The sequence below is a fragment of the Mustela nigripes genome, chromosome 2, assembly GCF_022355385.1.
Source record: "Mustela nigripes isolate SB6536 chromosome 2, MUSNIG.SB6536, whole genome shotgun sequence".
Taxonomy (NCBI): Eukaryota; Metazoa; Chordata; class Mammalia; order Carnivora; family Mustelidae; genus Mustela; species Mustela nigripes.
The window spans coordinates 21,239,721-21,260,450 of NC_081558.1; the positions used below are offsets into that span (position 1 = coordinate 21,239,721).

General features: G+C 44.0%; 1 protein-coding gene across 1 annotated transcript; it reads right to left on the reverse strand.

Annotated features, from left to right (window-relative positions):
* Positions 1 to 1,195: 1,195 nt before the first annotated feature.
* Positions 1,196 to 20,331, reverse strand: WDR82 (WD repeat domain 82). The gene is made up of 9 exons (XM_059389878.1): positions 19,878 to 20,331; positions 14,667 to 14,764; positions 11,244 to 11,310; positions 6,362 to 6,461; positions 5,754 to 5,870; positions 5,369 to 5,524; positions 4,675 to 4,744; positions 3,986 to 4,128; positions 1,196 to 2,405 (listed from the first exon to the last, which is right to left on the reverse strand). The coding sequence occupies exons 1-9, from the start codon at positions 20,036 to 20,038 to the stop codon at positions 2,376 to 2,378; spliced, it is 942 nt and encodes a 313-aa protein (XP_059245861.1). The 5' UTR covers positions 20,039 to 20,331; the 3' UTR covers positions 1,196 to 2,375.
* Positions 20,332 to 20,730: the final 399 nt, after the last annotated feature.

The window sequence follows — 20,730 nt, forward strand, 5'->3', positions numbered from 1 at the left end:
AGCCCCTCTGACCCCTTTATTTCTGCCCTATTCCCACCACATCGTCTCCAGTCACTTCTAGCCTTAACTTCCCTTGCACACTCGGGAGCCAGCTCTGTAGCCACAGGTCCCTAGAAAGAGGCAGTGCCATGCATATCCCAAAGGATGTGGTACCTCAGCTCTGGACACCAGAAGCTCAATAGAAGTCTTCTTCCTTGCTGACGGGCAAGTGGCTGCTGTGGTTACAAGTATGTGAATTACGCAGCCCTTCTTGTGAACCCCCAGTCTCTAGCACTCTCTGAACAGTTACTCTTGCCATGAATTTTCTATCCTGGAGAGCCAGGAGTGGGCAGCAGTAATAGCTCAGATCATCTGGTTTTTAAAAGTCCCTCTACTCTGAGAAGGCAGAGCTACATAGAGTGGGTGGCACTGCAGAGAAGCTGCAGATTCCAGTCTACGTTTTGGAAGATGTATGCCCCTTGCCCTTTAAGTTTTGAGGAACCAGTGAAAAGTAACCGCTAACAAAACGAAACTATAATTGCTAGCAATTCACAGCCTATTCCTGCTGCTGAACAAAAGCAGCTAATGGCTTGCTTCCCCTTAGCAGCTATGTACTCTTGGGTAAGTCATAACTTCGTTGAGCCTGTTTCTCTATCTGCAGGGAACATGTGACCTGCTTACATGTTTGGGAACTTAGTGAAATAACATGCCACTGGTCCTGCTCTAAGGCGGCCGTGGCAGGGGAAGGAAAGGCCATGAGCCAGCCTTAGCTCATCTCAACCCTGATCAAGACCTCTCCCCCTTCTAAGAGAAGGCAAGGAAAAGAAGCAAGCAGACATACCAGGTAAACAGGAATGGCCTGTAATTGGAAAAGCAGCTTCCAACAAACTGAAAATGCTCTGGTTCCAGCATCTTGTCCCCAGACATCAGAAGCCAGACACAAAAGGCATGCAAGAGTGACTGTCACACACGTGCAGGCGCAGACAGAGCATCACCGAGCAAAAAGGGGGCAAATACTGCAGAAAGGGCCCCAAAGTGCGGCTTGAGGAACACAAGGGAAGTTATCCCAAGACCCTCGTTTAGCTGCCATGGGAACAGCAAACACTTGAAGCTTTGCTTCGTTCTGTCTCCCAAAGGAAAAAGGTAATAGAGAAGACTCACTAACACTTGTGGCAAACACTATTAGCAAGGATGCAGTCTTTCTCCCGGGCTGCCGGACTCCACCTCCTTCTGCTGAACTCTGAGAAGTGACATATTCTATATACATATATATATATGCATACATACATATACATATATACGTATGCACCCACGGATATATTTAAATGAAGGTGTACACACTGTGCTAAAATACAAACAACAGAAACCCCATGTCATTATATAAAAAGGCTAAATATAACATATAACACAGGCCTAGAGCCAGCTCTTGCTTAGGAGCTGGGAAAGGGGTGGAATCATCTGGAGACTCTGTACACAATTTGTGGTGGGCAGGGAAGGCATCAGTGTAAACAACTCAGACTCACTCCACAATACTGGCCCACAGGAAAGCGTGATGTATCTCATGTACAAAAATAGACTCCCACCTTGCTTTTGTACAAAACCAAGCTCGGCAGGCACCCAGAAAGACCGCAGGTTTGTCTTGATGATGGGGATCACACAAGGCTACTGCTAAACCTCCCAGCCATAGGAACTACCTGCAACCCCTACTCCCTTTCAGGCTCGTGGGCCATTTCCCACCCAATACTCAGAGCTTTGAGGCATGCCCAGATCACCCACCCTCAGATGACTAACTCACAAGGCTTCCTGGCAAGCAAGGTCCTTCTTTCTGAATCTGTCCCTTTCTTACCCCAAGATATATGAAGACTTATTTCTGTAAATGTTTGGCACCTAAGTAACATGATGGTTGTGGAATAATGCCACAATGACACAGGGAGACCCAGTAACAAGACATGCAGGGTGAGGGCAAGGGGTGCTGAGCTGCCCTTAGCATCTCAAAACCAGAACTGTGGCTTCCCATGCATTTATGGGGGTGGGAAAAGGGATGTGCAGAATTAACAACTTCACCGGCTCTTCAGCAGCAAATACATTCAAAATTGAAGGCGTCTTGAGGGCCCCAGTATACCCTAATCATGAATCTGGTCACTCCTTTGGAGGAGCTCAGTGCAGTGACAGCTGGAAAATCTAAGTCCTGATAGAACCTGCCACACCAAGAGTCTTTTTGAAGAAGCTCGGCAAAGTACTTTCTTTTGAGCAGATGTACAGCACATCCATGGGAAGGCCATGTGGAAGAATGCTCTCCAGCCCAGTCAAATGATCCAATCCATTATCTCAGTCCCCTCTGAGTTCTTTCCTGTTGGCCACCCTCACTGTACACAAACAGCCAAGCAGCACCTAGGTCAGTCATCAATGGTGGGCAACCAGAAGGCCTGCAAGGAGAAATAGAAGTCAACTTTTAAAAGCCAAGCCTCTCTCCTCTCTGCTGAAGGTTCTTACCCCTCTCCACAGCATCACACTGCCCAAACCCAATGGGGGAGGGATTGTGGCTGGTGGCCTTCCCCCATGACCAATCCATTCTGGCAACCTATGGAGAAACACCCCCTCCATGCGAAAGTAAGCTGATTCTGTCTCCAACACTGTCTACCTCCCACTCCAGTGCCCAAGTGGTAAGGAAAAACAAGAAAGCTGTCTGGGACGGAGAGGTCTGGGTAACCTGGACTCATTGCTAATCTGCCAGGTGACCTCCAACAGGCCCTCTCCTTCCTGAGCTGTAAAAAAGTGAGAGGGATTGAACTGGATAGCTTTAAGCATTTCCTTCTAACACTGTTTCCTCAGTTGGAGAAAGAGAAAACAAATAAAAAGAGCTAAGGGGGGGGAACTGTATTCTGGGAAGGCTAGAAGCAAAATCCCTCATCCTCAAATACCAGATAGATTTAAGTGATCCAAAACAAACTTGAGACTGAGACACACTTCACTTTGTTCTGCCCACCTTGCCTATGAAGAGACAGAGGCATACAGGAAATTCTAAATAGTGAGTTATGATCAACTGTATGAATTACTGAGAATTCAGCATAAACCAAAGCAAAGGCACACTAAGAGGCTGCAGCCACAAAAGGCTGATTCAAAGTATTTTAAAAGACCAAATAACGGACGCCCGAATGGCTTAGTTGGTTAGTTACGCATCTGCCTTTGGCTCAGGTCATGATCCTGAGGTCCTGAGATTGAGCCCCACATCAGGCCCCCTGCTCAGCAGGGAGTCTGCTTCTCCCTCTCCTTCTGCCCCTCCCCTCACTCGTGTAGATGCTCTTTCTCTCAAATAAGTAAAATCTTAAAAGAAAATAAAAGGCAAAAAAACTACCAGGCATAGACCCGAGTAGTCTGGGTATAAATCCAGGGGCCATAGTAAAAACTGGCCTGATGGGGCGCCCAGATGGCTCAGTAGATTAAGCCTCTGCCTTCAGCTCAGGTCATGATATCAGGGTGGGATCTGGGCTCTCTGCTCAGTGGGGAGCCTGCTTCACCCCCCACCCCGCCTGCCTCTCTGCCTACTTGTGATCTGTCAAATAAATAAAATCTTAAAACAACAACAACAACAAAAAGCCTACGATCTCCCAGCAATACAGAGGTGATCTCAGATCAGGAAAGAAGGGTAAAAGTAAAAGTGAAAGATCAGTCCCTAAGCATCCGACTCGATTTCGCTCAGGTCGTGATCTCAGGGTCCTGGGATCAAGCCCTGAGTGGGCTCCCTGCTCAGCAGGAGTCTGCTTCTCCCTCTCCCTCTGCTACCCACCCCTGAAATAAATCAATCAATTCGGGGGGGGGGGAGTGAAAGACTAGTCGAAGCGGAGATCAGATTTTAGGTGGATCAGAGAAGCCACCAATTGAGGAATAAGAACCTGGAACCTTGTCACATACCTATTCAGAACACAGCTTGCTATGCTCACTAAACCATCCACCACCCTAACTAGAAAGGGCCCCTAAGTGGAAGACATCTCCCATGTTCACATACCATGTTGGAACATGCACTGGCAAAGGTCATGAACTTGGGGTTGAACTGCAAACAGGTAATGGGGCCTGTGTGTTTGCCATCCAACACAGCTACTTTTATACCACTCTCTCCATTCCAGACATGGATCTTGCCATCCTCTGAACCTAAAGGGAATGTAAGGGAAAATACAACAGTCAAGGTGCAATGCAAAGGCAAGTGGGAAAGACACAGACTGACATCTGGAGAAAAGCCAAGCTTCAGGACCTGGCCCCTCATCAGAAATTGAGGGAAGAGAGGCAGTGAAGAAAGGACACTCTGGAAACTGATCTTAACTCTAATTATTTGTTCCTAAGCAAGTCGCTTCCCCTCTAACTTCAATTTTCTCATGTAAAAAGGGGGCTACCAGCATTGAGCCACTGACAACGGAAAGTAGGGTTAAATCAGGAAGTTAGTACTACTAGTAAGATTGTGCCTATAGAGCTTAACTCATGCTGATCCAGGAAAGACCAACATTAATGCCAGTTCCTGGTAAGGAACTGCAAAATGAGGATAAAGACATCACACCTTTGGCGTAACACGCTATACAGAAATCTAAGAACGTCTATCAAAAAAGTAAGAGTGTATCCTAATTAGTTAGAACTAATAAAAATATGCAAATAAATGCACAGTACCAGAGAAATACCCCAAGGGGGGAATAAAGAAAATCTTACCGATCATAATAAACTGGGAGTCTGGAGTAAACGAGGCCTCCAGAGTGACAGCTTTGCTGTTGGCATAACCCTAAAAATAAGAACAGCTCTCTTATCACAGCCCTGTTAACATAAAATAATTGCCTGCAAACACGGAGCTAGCTCATAATCACCTTCCTTTCCATGAAACCCTCTCTTCTTTGTGCATAGTGTCACCAATGCTCCACACAAGGCTGCCATCCTTTACAATTCACCCCCATCTCCAACTCCACATTCAATGAGGCAAGAAAATTATTACGGCTAAGAATTAATCTGGGGACACCTGGGTGGCTTAGTTGGTTAAGGTCTGCCTCCAGCTCGGGTCATGATCTCAGGGTCTAAGTCCCGCACTGGGCTCCTTGCTCAGCAGGAAGTCTGCCTCTCCCTCTCCCCCTGCTTGTGCTCTCTCTCACGTGCACTCTGTCAAGTAAATAAATAAAATCTTTACCAAAAAAAAAATTATTTTGTATCTGAACGCCAAACTTGGGTCACTATGTGAGAAGTGAGTGTCTCAGAATCCAAGAGAAGTTAAGGTCATGTTCAGAATGAAAATGCAAGCCTGTGCCTCCATCAGTGAGTCCAAGATAACTGCTGGTCTCCATCAACCAGCTGGCATAACTCTCAGCCCAGGAGGTAGAAGCACAGAAACAGCCATGCTCCAAGGCTGTCAGCTCACCCCAAAGGTGTGCATCACCACTCCCTTGAATGCATCGATGAGACGGATGAAGCTGCCATTGGTGGAGATGAGGATGAGTTTACCATCATTGCTGAACTTGAGTCCTGTCCACTCACAAGTCCGATCGTACTGCATCTTAAAAGTCGCAAATGGCCCCTGAAACGATAAAGACAGCAACCCCAGCCCAAGGCCCATCAGTGCTCCTCCTGCCAGAGCCAACTCTCATTCCGTCCCTTTAGATTCCTTTTTGACTAAGAAAAGGAGAACTATTGCTCTGACATTCTCTAATGTCTACCACATACCTCATCCACCATAGAAAGGGCTGTCCTCTTACCCTTCAACACTTCCGTAATACCAAGATAGCTCAAAGACTTAAAAATTTTACCTTATCAAAAGAGCGAAGGTCATAAAGTTTGACCATTTCAGAATTGACACCTGCAGCAAAAATTAACCCTTCTGGATCAAAGGAACAAACAGGTTTGCCTTGTAGATGCATGAGACCCTAAGAAAAAATAAGAAAAAAAGTTAATGAACCCAGGATCCTACCACTATATAATTTACTTCTTCCAATGAAAACTTAAGAAAGGAACACAATAGGCACCTGCCTACTTAGGGAACAGAAAAAGCCCAAAACTAACTAAAATGAGGCTTTTTACAAAAAGGTCTCCATACAACTGGCTTTATCAACCCTAACTGTACAATTCTATAGACACTGAATTCAAATAAAAACAAATCCCTTGAGAATAAAGCTATAGCTCGCGGGTTTCAAGAAAATAGTCTTGAAAGCAAAAAGCCACCGAGCATAATGCAGTATGTGCTGGATTAGGGTATTAGCTTAGTTATGAGCTACCCACCAGGAAGACAGATTTTCTCCAAAGTTTAGAAAGACTCTGGGATCTCAGAATGGAACCAATACTTTCTCCCTTGGGAGGAAGAGCTGACGACATTGCCTACCATAGAGAACACTCAAAGTGTAACTGTGAGTACCATTACCTGGCAGTTAGGAGACCGGAGATCCCAGAGTCGAATGGTCTTATCAAGAGACCCAGAAATGAAAGTGTCATCCACAGGTGACATGGACAAGGCCACCACCCTGCAATGCATCAAGACAAATAAGAGTTGAAGCAAAACATCTGCAAAAATTGGATGTGAGCTCTAAACCACAGGTACTTGTCTACCTACATACACCTGTTCTCCCAAAACTGCCATTTTAAGAAACATATGTACACAAGCAATCTGGAATAACCAAAGGCAACTAATATAATGAAAAGCCCTATGAATGAAACTAACAGCAAAGAAAAGAGAAACTTAAAACTACAGCATAAAAATGTTAAGAGTCCAATGTAAATCGAACCACAAGGAGATACTACTTTACAAGAGAAATAGTAAGTGCTGCTGAGGATATGGAGAAATCAGAACCCTCATGCACTGCTGACTAGAATGTAAAATGGTGCAGCTGCTTTTTAGGTTTTACAATTCATCAAAAAGTTAAAGATAGATAAGTACTATATGGCCTCGAAATTGCACTTCTAGGTATATACCCAAGAAATAGGAAAATGTATGTCTGTACAAAAATGTACACGTATGTCTACAGCAGCATTATTTGCATTGGTCAAAAAGTGGAAACAATCCAAATGCCCATCAACTAATGAATGGAGAAGCAAAATGTGGTATATCCATACAATGAAATATTATTTGCTAATAATAAAAAGAAATGAAGCACTGATTCATGCTACAACATGTATGCATCTTGGAAACATGGTTAAGTGAAAGAACTGGACATAAAATATGGCCACACACTGTCTCACTTCATTTACCCAAAATGTCCAGAATAAGCAAAGCTACAGAAAGTAGATTAGTGGTCGCTGGGGACTTGTAGGAGGGGGAATAGGGAGTGACTGCTAAGGGGTTTCTATTTGGGAGTGATGAAAATGTTCTGGATTCGTGGTGACGGTTGCCCAACTCTGTGAATATACTGAAAACCTAAACTGTGTGGATTTATGGTACTAAACTATATATCAATCAACAAAACAAAACAAACAAAAAACCCTCACGATTCCTTAACTAGAGTTTTGCAGACTACACCAACAGTCTCAAACCTGAGTACCATCAGCATCACCGGAGGGTGGACTGAAATGCAGATTACTGGGATCTGCTCCCAGACCCTCTAATCCAGCAGGTCTGTGGTAAGGATGGAGAACTTGCACTTCAAATAAGCTCCTAGGTGACGGTGAGACTGTTGGTTTGGGCACCACACTTACTAAGCCACAGGCCTATGCTAATGGCAATTGTATTTCTGATACCGGTCCCCCTTATGGGTACAGCATTAAGAATGGTTCACAAAAAGACACTTCTTCCAAAGGCTCACCCCTAGCTCTCCTGTCCCCTCTGCTTATGTTCTCACTCTGCCACGCTCTGAAGACACCTGCCACCTCCCAAGTACTTGGGCCTGGCACTCGAGGAAGGACAGCATGTGACTCTACTTCACCTGCCTCTCAGACCATACCACAGACCCAACTGAGGAGATCTATGACCTGTACAGTACCTATGATTCTACAGTCAGTACCACCTATAGAGAAAAGCCCTTGTGAAAACAAACATTTGGATAACTCTTCCTTCTGGATTATGGAAGAGTAGTTTCACATGTGGGTTTGGCTATAAAAACACTTCATAGATACATAAGCTGGTGCCATAGATGAAGATTATAAAGGAAACATTGTGCTATTTCATTTTGACAAAAGTTTGAAGTAAAAAAGATAACCAAACTGCACGGCTCATTTGTGAACGGATTTTTTTTTTAAATCCGTAAACAGATAGAGAAAGTTCAAGTTCTGGATGACATGAAAGGGGTTCAGGAAATTCTGGTTCCACTGGAAAGAATTACAATTTAAGCCATGAATAGAAAATGAGAAAATGTGCTCTTTTTAAAGTTTTTACCTAAAGAAAAATTTCTTGCAATATAACTCAACTAATATTCATACTAGTTCCTCAATCTAAACATTTAAAGATACTGTAAACCAAAATATCCTGGGAATGCTGAGGTGGTAATAAAGCAGAGTGAGCAGAATGCATATGGACATGTAATTTTAATGCCATGGTACTCAGGTCAAAAGCTCAGAGGAAGTCTTCTTGGCACAAGGTTCTATGCTGAGAAGTAAAGGGAATGCAACGAGGAGCAAAATCTCAACTCTAAGAAAGCTTAACTGTCTAGTCCAGAAAACTCCAAGAAAGGGACAGAGAAGGCTTTCTGGAAGAAGCAGCACATGTAGTGGACAGAATTTCAATGGGATATGCCTTTACAAAAAAGGTGCCAAACAGGAAAGATGAGGCCAACATTCAGGAAGCAGCACGGAGTTCACCTCAACTCAAGTGTTAGGAGATAATGCTGAGAAAATGTGTCAGAGCTTGAGGGAGGTGAGCCTGACTACAGAGGGGAGGAAAAGACAGATGTGGAGAACCATTAAAGCTTCCAGACACCAACTGTGAAGTGGTCAGAGCTGTAACAGGATGCTAAAGCACGATGATGAGGGACAGGAAGATTAATTAGGATTTGCCAATAATTCACTTAACAGGGCATGAGCCAGGAGCAGAAGGAAAGGAGAGAATACAGAGCCAAGTGACACATGAGGTTAAACCTAGGCAGAATCAACAGGATTAACAGCTCACTAGATGTGAAAGCAGGGGAAAGAAAGCAAACAGATAACAGGCTTTGAGTCAGGATAATTAGAAGGGACAGTAATCAAGAAATATGAGGCAAACAGAGAGGAGCTGGCCCAAGGCATGTAATGAGGAGGGATGGCATCCTGTACCTGTCAGGTGGGGGCATGAAAGAAATGCCTACGTGGATGTATATAAAACCTGGAGGTGGAAATTGAATCTGGAAGTCAGGATAAACATGAGCTAAAAATACTGATTTGGGAAGCCATCTGAGTAGGGTGAATGAAATGAGTGATGGAGATACCGGGAAAAATGTCAAAAGAGGAAGAAAAGCAAAGGTAGAACCTTGTTTAAAGTCAAAAGGAGAAAAGAGAGGCCAAGAATCAAGAGTAGAACCAAGATGGGAAAAGTAAGCTGCCAAAGGGAAAAAAAAGTTACCAAGAAGTTGAGCACCAAAAAAAGCCAAAATAACAAAAAACAAACCAAACCCCAAGGCAGCAGATTTTAACTGGAGGCAGCAGGGAAAGGAAAATAAAATGGCTTGGAAAAAGCACCATAAATGACTCTGGGAATGAGTGATTTAAACAGTGAATGAGTGTGAGGAGGTGGAGATGGGAGTACGCAGATTATTCTTTCATGTTTGACAGCTAAAAGGAGTGGGAGAGAGGTTCAAGAAATAGATTCAAAATAAGGAAGACCAAGTTAAGTTTGTAGGCAGAAAGAAAAGGTCTAGTTAAGACGGAAGCAAGCAGAAAGAGGAGGATGGTTCTGTCAAGGCAGAAAGGCTATTTTTTTTAAGGAAAAGGTTCCAAGAAAGAAACAGAAGGGGTAGAAGTTGAAAAGAACGCATTTGGGATGGCCTTGATTTCCTCAAAACAAAAGAGGCACAAAGTCATCTAACAATCAGAACATCAGGGCGCCTGGGTGGCTCAGTGGGTTAAGCCGCTGCCTTCGGCTCAGGTCATGATCTCAGGGTCCTGGGATCGAGTCCCGCATCGGGCTCTCTGCTCAGCGGGGAGCCTGCTTCCCTCTCTCTCTCTCTGCCTGCCTCTCCATCTACTTGCAATTTCTCTCTGTCAAAAAAAAAAATAAATAAATCTTAAAAAAATAAAAAAAAAAAAAAGAATATCAGGAGGAGGGATAATTCGAAAGAATTTTAAACAACTGCAATCAACTTATAATTACCGACAGTACATTTGTGAACATTAATTTGACTACAAACAAGTCAAAACATCTACTTGTCCCAAGCCATTCTTTGTTTAGAACTGTAACTATTGTGCCACCTTTCATCTTCAGCAACACAGGTCTGCCCTGCCCAATCAGAAGTGCAGCCGGAAACAAGGTACTCTTGGTCCACCTCCTGTCAGGGTTCTGTGCCACTCCAACTTGTACTAGGTTAATGTGTATGTGCAAACAAGGGACAAGGAAATACCCTCAGTGATTAAGTATCATCCAAAGGAAAATGTTCAACTTTCAACCCAAACTTGAAAAAACTGAAGGAAAAAGACACTGGGGGAACTGGGGTAGGAGAAAGAAACAAAATGCATTACAAAGTAGAAGAAGGAAACAAGCTTTTGGACTTCCAAAGTATTTCTGCATCCTCATTAAGATCTTCACATAGGGACGCCTGGGTGGCTCAGTGGGTTAAGCCACTGCCTTCGGCTCAGGTCATGATCTCAGGGTCCTGGGATCGAGTCCCGCATCGGGCTCTCTGCTCAGCAGGGAGCCTGCTTCCCTCTCTCTCTCTGCCTGCCTCTCCATCTACTTGTGATTTCTCTCTGTCAAATAAATAAATAAAATCTTTAAAAAAAAAAAAATTATTTAAAGATCTTCACATAAATGGAACACATTTATGTAAAGTAGGGGCCTGCTAAAATGGGGCCACCAATACTGGAAGAGGCCTCGTACATGTAAATGGTCCTTTCATTAAGGGACCATTTGCTTGTAGTTCCTAAATGATAAACATAATTTGTACTACCTATGTTTCCACTGAGTATCTTTAATCCACCTTTTTTCCTAATTAAGTTCCAACCCTGCTTCCACAACCTCAGCTAATCAGGTGTTGACTGTTTTAGGGAGGGTTAAGAAGAGAAGACTAAGAAGGATGCTAAACAGCAGTGAGGAACTAGCTTCAGTTCACTAATCTCTCTACTTTCTTAGTCTCTGGATAACTTCAGGCATAAAAGAACTATCTATTTCTGTAACACTTGGTTCTTACCTTTTGCTATGTCCAGGAAAGTATCTGATGTATTTGTTGTCATGCAAGGACAGGTAACGAATAGTATCTGTAAGAAGACAAATAAGGCATGATGATATCCTATTATTTTTAAAGGAATTACTTTGTATTTTCATCTTAAAAACAAGGTCAAAGAATTCATTGTTTTCCCTAACTTAAGCAAGGTGTGAATAAATAAGGTTAAGTAATTTCTCTCCAAAGTTAAAGAATGGGCACGACAGAGTTCACATAATTCAAAAGCAGAGTTCTCAAGTTGATGTCATTTAGAACAATGTTTAAAATCATTGTTAACCACCATCATTGGCTTCTGCACAGTTAACAGTGCAACCTCTCCTGTGAAAATACCCTGCCCACACCACCCCCCCCAAAACACAATAGTTTCAGTGCCCACAGAATGGCAAGCCTTGCGACGCCTGGGTGGCTCAGTGGGTTAAGCCTCTGCCTTCAGCTCGGGTCGTGGTCTCGGGGTCCTCGGATCAAGCCCCATGTCAGGCTGTCTGCTCGGCAGGGAGCCTATTTCTCCCTCTCTCTCTGCCTGCCTCTTTGTCTACTTGTGATTGCTGTCAAGTAAATAAATGAAATCTTAAAAATAAATAAATAAATAAAAAACAATGGCAAGCCTTAAAGAAAAACATTTAGCTGCTGAGAAGCAGGCTCAAAGAATTAAACAGCCAGGCTAAACTGAGGATTAGACAGACTGGACTCTGGCATAACACTTCTGTCCAGGGTTCTCCAATAGTGGTCATCCAACCATGACCTAAATGTTAACTGGATATACAATTACATGAAAACGAATCAAATGGAGGGGCGCCTGGGTGGTTCAGTTGGTTGGGCATCTGCCTTCGGCTCAGGTTGTGATCCCGGAATCCCAGGATCGAGTCCCACACTGAGCTCCCTGCTCAGTGGGGAGTCTGCTTCTCCCTCTTCCCCTCATCCCCCTCTTGTGCTCCCTCTCTCACTCTAAAAAATAAAATCTTAAAAAAAAAAAAAAGTCATTAGGGGGCGCCTGGGTGGCTCAGTGGGTTAAAGCCTCTGCCTTCATCGGGCTCTCTGCTCAGCAGGGAACCTGCTTCCTCCTCTCTCTGTCTCTCTGCCAACTTGTGATCCCTGTCTGCCAAATAAATAAATAAAATCTTTTAAAAAAAATCATTTAAAAAAAACAAAATGAATGGAAAGAGAAGTAATGTCCTACTACTTTTTAAATTAACCAACTATCCACTGGTCCTTTGTGCATCAAAAGAGTCTATTAATAATAATAATAATAATAATAATAATAATACCAAAATATAATAATAACCAAAAGGACAAATGAGGAAATTTGGGTTAAAGAGATTTAAAAATCAAACTCATGAATATACCAAACAAGTCAGAGCGGTGAGATTTTGTCAGTATCAAAGAAAGGAATAATCACAGAGGCTTGTACTTGGGGAGAAAAAGACAAACACTCTTAAAAACCAAGGGATTCTATCTGAAAAAGTAAACAAAAAAAGATGGTGGCAGCAAGGGAATGAAGTGCCATAAAAAACAGAACTGGATAAAGTGCTATGTCCCCCAGAAGACTAGGAATAAGAAGCAATTGTTGAGAAGGAGGCAATAAGAAATGGTGCCAAAGCACAAAAAGTACATTCTAGAGGCAAACAGAACACAGAAACAAAGAGGCTGAAAGCACCAAGTCATTACAGTGGTTCACAGGGGTACTTTCTAATAACAGGGCATCCGACTGGGGAGAGGGGAAATCGCACCCTTTGTATGTTCCAAAACGGAATTCTAATATAGTTTTCTTTGAAAATCTTCAAAGTTCTAGAATGACAACTACAAAATCTTCCTGGTTGTTCTACTTCTATTAACGACCCACCTGCCCTAAGGAGAAAAGACTTCCTCCCCATTACCTGTTCTCCCAGAGATGAGCAGGGCGTCGCCATCCTCTCCGCCCCACTCAGTAGCTGGTGCGCTGTTCCTGGCAAGGCAGTGGCCTGTACAGTTATCTCCTGTACCGGGTGGTATCATAGACCCTCAAACTGTACAAACTACTACCTCAGCCTGGAATCAGGCAAAAGGAAACGGAGCGTTGGAGGAACTCTTCGGGATGCACTCGAGACAGGAAAGGCAATGTCCTCACAGCAGAGGCTTGGCAGCAAAGCTGCAAGTGCTACACATTTGCCTCATTTTGCACCATATTTGGAGAATCCTCTCATTTATTCACCCAGAAAAATACCCCAACAGAAGAAGTGTACCAGTCATTCAGATGATCACATAGATATGTTTCCTCAGGATCCTAATGATTTATATTCTTGTCCAAAAGCATCAACTGCACTGCTTACTTAGAAAACCACTTCTGAAATAGAGGCATGAAAAGTAGAAATGATATACTTACTAAAAATCATGTACAGGCAGAAAAGTCTCATTAAAAAAAGAAAAAAAGAAAAAAAAAAAGACTTCTGCCCATCTGCCCTGAGATAGGCATAGCCAAAATAGCAGTCTAAGCCAACTTTGTTGGATGACATTAGACAAATGTAACTGCAGGGGCACTTGGGTGGCTCAGTCAGTTAAGCATCCAACTCCTGATTTCAGCTCAGGTCATAATCTCAGGGTCCTGAGATCGAGCCCCAAGTTGGGTCCACACTGGGCTCCGTGCTGGGCTCTGTGCTGAGTGTGGAGCCTGCTTAAGAGTCTCTCTCTCCCTCCCTTCACCCCTATCATGCTCTCTAAAAAATAAATAAATTTCTAAAAATAACTCTCCACTCTTCAAAGATACTAATTTTATTTAAAAATTAAAAGGAGAGGGCACGCCTGATTGGCTCAGTCAGTAGAGCATACAACTCTTGATCTCGGGGTCATGGGTTCTAGCCCCACATCAGGTGTGGCCATGGTTACTTAAAAGTAAAATCTTTAAAAATAAATAAAAGTGAAAAGGGACAAAATTCGTATCTAAAAAAGTCCCTGGAATCAAAGATAATAAAGGTCAGTACACTGTCCTTTATGACACAGACCATAAAAGGTAGGCGTACAACAGAAAACTCTTCTGAGGTCCCTAAATTACCATAGTTCAAGCATTTGTGGTTATTTACCACTTGCTGTATGTCAAGTATTCTTTCCTTGTATTTATTCTAAAAGTATTCTTTCAAGTTTAAAGAAGTACAAACTATAAAAATAATTCATTGTTTTATATACCCACTCTCCATTCTAATCTGGAGACCTTTCATAGTTCATTTCAAGTTCTTCAAAAGTACTAATGGATTACTTCCAGCATCCCTTGAGTTGTAACAATGTTGGCACTGCTAACATCACAGATAAATATTTAAATTAAAGTAACTCTAACCAAAGCAGAAGTAGTCACAAAGATTCCAAGAACTATTTAACAAAAGAAACCATGACCATAACTTCCTAAAAGGAAGGCTTGCTTACCGTCTATTTTGTTAGAGCTGTACACGACTGTGTTTGCTGCATGGGTATATCTGATGAGGTCCACGCCGTATTTCTTACTGTACAGAGTTCTCTTTGGTCTGACGAGGAAATGGAGAAAGAAAAACCATCAAAATCCTCCATCCCCCAAATCTGGGATCATCATATAGAAAGAAGCACTTAATGACGTGGCAAGGATGAGGATTCTTGGGAAACTCTAACACTGGAAAGAAAGAGAATTTCTTCCAAAAGGGAGGAAATAAATGGAGTCAATCAAGTGTAACAGATTTTCATCTCTGAACACCAAATGCTGAAGTTATGAAGTGTAAGTAAATCTGAGGGCTCAAATGAGTCTTTACTACAATGTTCAGAAGTTAAGTTTGAGAAAAAATACATCTCTTTGGGAAGAAAGGCATATAAAACACGTCACACCTTGTAACAAAGAGGGATATGGGAATATGTCATACCAAAGGGACCAGAACTTTTCTTAAGCCATTCATTTAGAAATAAGGTATTTTTTCAAGAAGAAATGATTTATCAAAACTGAAACCAGACACAAAACTGCTTGTCTTTCCTAATATAACTGCTGTTGCAGAAGCTATCCATCCTTCCTATCTTGCAAGTCCGAAATACTTACTGAGCCTTATAGAAGGAAGGCAAGGCTAACTCTCCCTAGGAAAAAACTAGTCAGTGATTCTTTTCTTTTTTTTAAAGCAAAACACGTATTTCCAAGCTAAAGGTTAACAATGCATTTCAAGATCTTCGGTGTTTCCCTCTATAGAACCTTGAGGATCAAAGATCAAGCTAAAACAGGTCTCAGCAAAATCTGACCAAAAATTTCACCATGTTCTACATTTAGGTGTAAGAGAATTTTATAAATCCTGTACCAATGTTTACCAAGAGTTCCAATTTTGAAAAAGAAAGAAGTTCACCCTCTCAATGGAACCTAGATGCTAAACAATCAGATTACTTGGCAACTTTAAGAAGTCAAATATTTGCCCTTTCAATTTTTGTTAATGTCAGGAGGTCAAGAATTTCAATACATAAACCCTATTTCCAAACAAGACTTTTCATTCAACATGCATTGAATTTTCTACTTTCTCACCTTTAACTGAAAGCTCAGCTAAAAAGATCAGCCCAAAGGCTACCCTGCTGAGTCCCTCATCCTGAGTTCTGCTGGGGGTTACTGTGTGGTAAATAGTGAGTGAGCACATGCATGCACAGGCACGTGTTCTTGCTCTTAAGAATCATTGTCTCTGGGTGCCTGGGTGGCTCAGTTGGTTGAGTGACTACCTTCAGCTCAGGTCATGATCCTGGAGTCCCGGGATTGAGTCCCGATCTCTCATCGGGCTCCCGGCTCTGCAGGGAGTCTGCTTCTCTCTCTGACCTTCTCCTCGCTCATACTCACTGTCTCTCTCTCTCTCAAATAAATAATTAAAAAAAAAAAAAAAAAAAAAAAAGAATCATTGACTCTGTTTCAACAAGTAGAAAAAGAAAAGAAGCTTACTTATCCCAGTAAATCAGTCTGTCTAAAACAGTGAAGATATATCATGAAGAGCCAACATTAAAGGGTGTGGTTTAATGGAAATTTCAGTTCCACTTATATATGGTCTATTTGTCTCAAATTTATCAAGAACACTAACATAAGATTTGTTCTTTTTTTTTTTTTTAAGATTTTTTTATCAGAGAGAGAGGGAGAGAAAGCGAGCACAGGCAGACAGAATGGCAGGCAGAGGCAGAGGCAGAGGAAGAAGCAGGCTCCCCGACGAGCAAGGAGCCCGATGTGGGACTTGATCCCAGGACGCTGGGATCATGACCTGAGCTGAAGGCAGCTGCTTAACCAACTGAGCCACCCAGGCGTCCCAAGATTTGTTCTTTATGACAGAAATTTTTACCTCATATCACCTCCTAGTTTGAAAGCAAAGGCCTAATTTTTATATTCATTTCACAGGATCTTTAAGAAGCCCATGCACTACATTTTTCCATGAATATTCTGTAAGTTTCTTTCTTTTTTTTTTTTTAAGATTTTATTTATTTATTTGACAGGCAGAGATCACAAGCAAACAGAGAGGCAGGCAGAGAGAGAGGGATAAGCAGGCTCCGGCAGAGCAGATCCCTAGAGACCCCAGGCCCAAGATCATGACCCGAGCTGAAGGCAAAAGCTCAACCCACTGAGCCACAAACTATGATTCTTGTGATCAGGTATGAGTAAATTATAATAATGCCTTCTCTATGAATAATTTTCATCATCTAGCAGATAGTATCTTTCTTATTCTTTCAAGTTGGAAAATCACTTGGTGGATGTTAACATGGACAAAATGAACAAAAAACTGGAAAATATTAAGCATAAGGAACCCCGCGTTAGCCATTTTCAAGCTCCCAAATTCTAATATTAGTACCATCTAGTAGAGATAACTATGCCTTCCAAAAAAACACGATTCTTCTACCAATGTTCATTGACTAGACTTAGACATTGACTTAGACTAGCGTATTTTTCCTTCACATTACCACTTAGGATTGTGGACTCTTAAAGGTGAAAGAGGTCACCTAAAGTGATATGACCACTGTTAAATACCTGATGACAAGGCCAAATTAGAGCCCAGGTCTCCTAACTACGAGGCCACTCTCTTAACACAGATCACAGTGTCACAATTCACAGATAAGAGAAAACTTAGAAGAGTGTACCCTATACTGTTATATCAACGCTAAATTTTCTTTTTATTTTTTTGACTTTATTATTATTATTTTTAAAGATTTTTAAAGATTTTACTTATTTATTTGAGAGAGAGAACATGAGAGGGGAGAGGTCAGAGGGAGAAGCAGACTCCCCGCTGAGCAAGGAGCCCCATGTGGGACTTGATCCCAGGACTCCAGGATCATGACCTGAGCCAAAGGCAGTTGCTTAACCAACTGAGCCATCCAGGTGCCCCTATCAACACTAAATCTTCTAATTTGGATAGCTGTGCTCTGGTTATGTAAAAATTGTTAGGAAACCCATGTTGAAGCATTCAGAGATAAGGAGCTTGACACATCCAATTTATTCCCTAATGATTCAGAAAAATATGCTTACCTCAATACTTACATACAGAGTGATAAAGCAAAAGAGGTAAAATGTAACTGATTACTGGATGATATGGGAGATACCTGAAATAATGTTCTAACTTTTCTGCAAGTCTGTAATTATGTAAAACTGATACATGAGTGAATAAACCACATTATGTCATGAAATTAACATTTTACTTTTAACAAGACATGACGTCTAAGTCATTGCTCCCAACAAGTAGAAATTATGCCACACATGGAGACAAACTGCTAAGGAATGCTGTCACATGTCATAACCTTCATGTCCTTTGAATGAGAATATACATCTCTCCTCAGATTACAGGAAGAAGTTCTATCCTGTGCACAAACACTGAACATTATAAAGCCTGCCAGCTTCAAATTACTTCTAGCTCCAGGACCCAGGAACCCTGATGCCCACTCCAACTCTATGTTACTCTCTCTTCCAATCTGATTCAAATGGCCAGACCTGGACAGAAATCCACCTACTGAATGAATAATGGTCCAGCTAACAATTCTCTCCTCCCCCAAGACCACCACTACAGGCCACTCTTCCGCATACTGCAGGCAGAGTCAGAGCCAGTTACGTAATACTTTTTCATAGGCCCCGCGGGAAAAACTTGGGGAGAAGATAGAGCTTAGACCAAAACAGCATTACTTTAGATAACCAAATTCACAAATGAAGAGACAAGTTCCAAAATAAAGTTTATAGAAGACATCGCTTTTAAAACAACAGGCAGGCACCTGGGTGGCTCAGTGGTTAAGCCTCTGCCTTCGGCTCAGGTCATGATCTCCAGGTCCTGGGATCAGGAGACCCACTTCAGGCCCAGGGCTCTCTGCTCAGCAGGGAGCCCACTTCCCCCGCTTTCTCTACCTACCTCTCTGCCTACTTGTGATCTCTGTCATGTAAATAAATAAATAAAATCGTTCAAAGAATCAATAGCCAAAAGGAACAGCTGGAGAAAATAGAGAAAACTCCTGGGAATTCAAAAAATATTACCTGCAGCCAGGTAACAAACTGAAATCTGACAAAACCAGTAGCCACCAAATTCAACGAAAACATCCATAAGCCTACTCAGGGAAAAGTGGCTGAGGAAAATCAAATCTAGCCTAAACCAGTTTTTCCTCCAAAGGTGCTCACAGTTTAGCAAGGAGAGTGCCGGTCTACAAAGGATGAGAGGCAAAGCTGACAGAAGCCCAGATTAAAGGGCAAAATGTGCATTTAAGACTTTACAGATATGCAAGACAGTGGGTCTCCAGAGGACTTGGGGCAACACAGAATTTAGAATTTTCGGGATCAGACCCTGAATTCTGGCAATTCCAAGCGGACCATAAAGTGTAATTAAAAAAAAAAAAAGTGTAAGAGGAAACACGAAATTGTTAGAGGATGCTTTCTTTGTTTTCATAGCAGGTTCCCATTTAGGTCGAGATGGGACAGTCAAGTTGGTTTTTTTCTGGCAAAAAGGAAAAGTTTCTGATGCTGTTCAGAAGTTAACTACAAATGCGGACAGCAGATCTCAAGGAGTAAGAGAATGATTTGGAACAGAAAGGAAGACAGGGCGCCCAAAGAGGCACAACAAATAAATCCTGACAGCTAAGAACTGCAACCCACGCGGCCTTCCGGCAGAAGGCCTCGGGAAGCTGAGGGGCAGGAGATGGGCGGAGTGCCAGGGCTGAATCGAGGTCACTGAGGAGGGCAGAGAGAGCGAGCTGTGACGCTGTTGACTGAGGTAGGAGAGCAGCCTTTGCGGTTCCGCGCGGGGGCCAGAGCTGACGGGCACCTCTGACAGTCGGAGGAGCGGAAAAGCTACCTGCTGGGGCCGAAGTGGGCAGACCGGGCGTTTAAAGGTCAAGGTCAAGGTGGGATTTGGCAAGCGACGCAGAAGCGGTTTTCCAGGAGGCCTTAGGCATACAAAATAGTAACGTTGTTACTATCACTCTCGTTATTTTTTGAAAAGAAAATTAAACGTCTCCTGGGCGGCTTAGAAGTGGAAGAGGCCCTGGCCCTGGCAACGGCGAGCGCAACACAGGCCGGGGGAGGGCTGCGGGGCCGGGGCGGGGGCGGGCGGCGGGGGCGAGCGCTGGGCCACGGGAGGGAAGGAGGGTGGGACCGACCGACGTCGTACTCGGGCCCAGGGCCACCGCCGCACTCACTTGCCCTCCTGGCAGTCATAGAGCACGATGGAATCGTCGTCGCTGCTCGAGATGACCGTCTCGCCGTTAGGGCTGAAGTCGAAGCAGTTAATCTTGTCCGAGTTCTCGCGGAACACCTTGGCGACGCGGAAACTCCGCAGCACGCTGTCGGTCAGCTTCATGGCGGCGGCTGCTGGAAGCGGCGGCGGCGGCGCAGGGCTGGGGCGGGGCCCGGCGGCGAGCGGGCGGGCAGGCGGGCTGGCTGCCGAGGGGCCGACCCGGGCGGGGCGGGTGCCGCGCCGGCGGCGAGGGCAAAGGCGGCCGACAGCCGGGCCACCTCCTCCCTTCTTCCTCCTGCACGTGCGACGCTCTTCTGCCCGGACTGCGAGGGCTCGCGGACCGTTCCTCCTCACACTCACCTCAGGGCCAACCGGCGCCGCGCCGGCTCATTGTGTCCGCCATCTTGGGACGACAGGCAGAAGCCGAGGGCGAGGAGCCTCACCGCGGCGCACGCCGGGAAAAGGGGCGGGATGAAACGGCGGTGCGAGGCGGGGCGGCGGGGCGATGACGTCAGCGCGGCCGCCCAGGAGTGAAGTGGCGGGGTGGCCCGAGGCGGCGATTCCCTGGCCAGCAGTGGGACACGGAGGGCGGGCGTGTCCACAGGCTTTCTGGGTGGGCCCGAAGGCCCCTGGTGTCGGGGAGCCATGGGCCTTTGTGCGGGATCGCAGCACCCCTGAGAGGCTCCCCGCCTACCGCAGGCCTCGGGGAGCAGGTATTGCGGGGGTCAGCTGCGCCACTGGAGGCCTGTTCCGGGGGTGAGTCAGTGTACCGATCGCTGCTGGGCTTTGGTCGTGCACGGCAGCGCCAGCATAGT

Excerpts from the sequence above, each read along its gene's own strand:
- WDR82 (XM_059389878.1), bottom strand. The coding sequence starts at position 20,038 with ATGAAGCTGACCGACAGCGTGCTGCGGAGTTTCCGCGTCGCCAAGGTG. Across the intron at positions 5,871-6,361 it reads TCCGGTCTCCTAACTGCCAG|GGTCTCATGCATCTACAAGG; the intron begins GTAATGGTACTC and ends ATTTTTTCTTAG. Across the intron at positions 5,525-5,753 it reads ACCTTCGCTCTTTTGATAAG|GGGCCATTTGCGACTTTTAA; the intron begins GTAAAATTTTTA and ends TTATCGTTTCAG.